Raw genomic sequence first — 2,264 nt, forward strand, 5'->3', positions numbered from 1 at the left:
GCCACTTTCAGCAGGCTGTTCACAATGCTATACAACTGTTACCACGGAGACTAGTCAGGACTTTTGACTATTTCTCTGTTAATTTTACTAGCCTAAGAACCACATAAAATACATCAAGCTCAGGGGCTGGAGAGATGGCTCAGTGGTTGAAGAGCACTAACTGGTCTTCCAGATGGCCTGTGTTCAATTCCCAGCCACCACGTGGTGATTTACAAACCACTTGTAATGGGATATGAAGCAATAAAGTACTCACATACATAAAATAAATAAATCTCTCTAAAAAGAAACACATCACGCTCACAAATAAACTGGTCGCATGTTTACAGGAAGGGTAACTGACACATCAAAGCCCAAGACCCTTCTCTCTACCTAGGATGTATGCTCATTTTTAACGTGANCTAAACGTTAGCCGTTACCTTGAGCAGTCTGATTTCCTTCATGGCAAATGTCTGATTGCTGCTTTCCTGCAGAACCAAAAGAGCCCTGCCGAAGGAGCCCTGGCCAATCACTCTCAGGACTGTGTAGTCGTCCATGCCGGGCAGCCACAGCTGGGCTCTACCCTTATGGTCACTGCTGGCTCTCCCAAGCTATATTAAGAAGACAGAGTTGTTTGGGAATCCACTTTTAAATGCAGAGTTAATTCAAAAGTAGCTATACTCACCTTTTATATCCTGTTGAAAAGCCATGCTTAAAATTGAATTTGCCAAAACAAGGTCTTTCAGGGATGAAGTTAGGCAACATGTGTGTTGTATTTTAGCAGTGATTTTTAAAAAATCTAATCTTGTGTCAAAAACCACATGTCTGCCAGGGCCTTAAAAGACACAATCATGTAATTACCAATAAAGTTTAACGTATGCAAGCATGACAACAAAATCACCTACACAGTGAGCACACTCCACCAATATGGACAACCGTCACAGGAACGAGAGCCGTCACAGGAACGAGAGGCCTTGGTATGGTTTTAAGGATGCTTTGTTTGTTTAGTTTTGATCTAGATCTTCAGTCTGCAGTTAAATATCAACCATTTTCCTTTTTTTGCTTCTTCCTTTAAAATGTATATGTATACAATATATTTAACTGAGAAATGCATGTTTTTATTATGGCCTATTTCCTTTTAATTTCTAATTATTGTTTATAATTACACTTAAAATATACAAAATGAAATTACATCCTGGTCTTGGAAGAACTATTCAATTTTCCTAAATGTGCCTATAACTGCAACACTCCATATTTCAAAAGGTTGGATTTTGCTCGTTATTTTATCCTTAAGGCCATCTCAAAATAAAGCTACCTTACTGCATGTTTAATGTGTACTGTAAAAGAGTGGTACTTACTAACACACTTTTTTTCTTTAAAAAGAGAGAGAATTATTTGGAAATTTACTTTTAAAATGCAAAATCAATTCGAAATAGCTACAGTCACTACGACAGGCCAACAGCAACTTCCTCTGGTAGATGGTGAGCGATGCTATTTTGGCATAAAGTTTGTTTTGAACTGAAAGGAACTGACTCTGCCTAATTCCCATTCCTCGGTGTCTCTTTGTCTCCTTTACTGAAAAGAGGGCAACTTCCATCAAAGGGGAACCCACCAACTACAGTGTGCACACCCTGTCTGTCTTTCCCAAACAACAAGTTCTTACCTTTCTTGGACAAACAACACTAGGACCCCAAAGTCCCCTTTCCTTTGTCTGATTGTTTTTCTACAACATCTTGCTTTCTTGTTAATAGTGAGCCCTGAGATCCAACACTTTATATACATGGACTAAATACAACATTTGATACATGGACTAAACTCCTTTTATATACAGTATCTGTATACATGGGCTAAACTCCTTTCATATACTACATCTGTATACACAGACTAAACTCCTTTTATATACAACATCTGTATACATGGACTAAACTCCTTTTGGTCCTTCTTAGTCTTGTCAGCTTAATTTGAAGGGTCCCTATGACGACAGAGAATGATTTTTCTTCCTCTAGGTCATCCCTGTCATCACCGTCACCCATGCGGAGGTGACTATAATCCCAAGCGAATGCAAGGCAAGGCTAGAGAAAGAGCTATGTTGGCTCGTAGCAGAACTATTCAGGGGAGTCAGGAAACTCCTGTGTAAGTGAAGTCTGAAAGGCTGTCACACGTGCCTTACACAAAAAGGAGACATGGAGCGGTCAAGGTGGAAGGCATGATGGATGCTGAGTTCAGCTGAGTAGATGAAATTGGCCTGTGACAGGCTGGTACACAGATAGATTTATCTGTTGACCACT

The 2,264-nt window shown here is 39.7% G+C and overlaps 1 protein-coding gene across 1 annotated transcript in view; it reads right to left on the reverse strand.

The window, feature by feature from the left end:
• Nek5 (NIMA related kinase 5) overlaps positions 1 to 2,264 on the reverse strand; it is an 84,808-nt gene that overhangs the window by 80,642 nt on the left and 1,902 nt on the right. Inside the window, exon 2 of the mRNA XM_021170215.2 lies at positions 417 to 587. Coding sequence (XP_021025874.1) covers positions 417 to 533 — 117 coding nt within the window. The 5' untranslated portion in view covers positions 534 to 587. The remainder of the gene's footprint in view (positions 1 to 416; positions 588 to 2,264) is intronic.

Source organism: Mus caroli, chromosome 8 (genome assembly GCF_900094665.2).
Source record: "Mus caroli chromosome 8, CAROLI_EIJ_v1.1, whole genome shotgun sequence".
Classification (NCBI taxonomy): domain Eukaryota; kingdom Metazoa; phylum Chordata; class Mammalia; order Rodentia; family Muridae; genus Mus; species Mus caroli.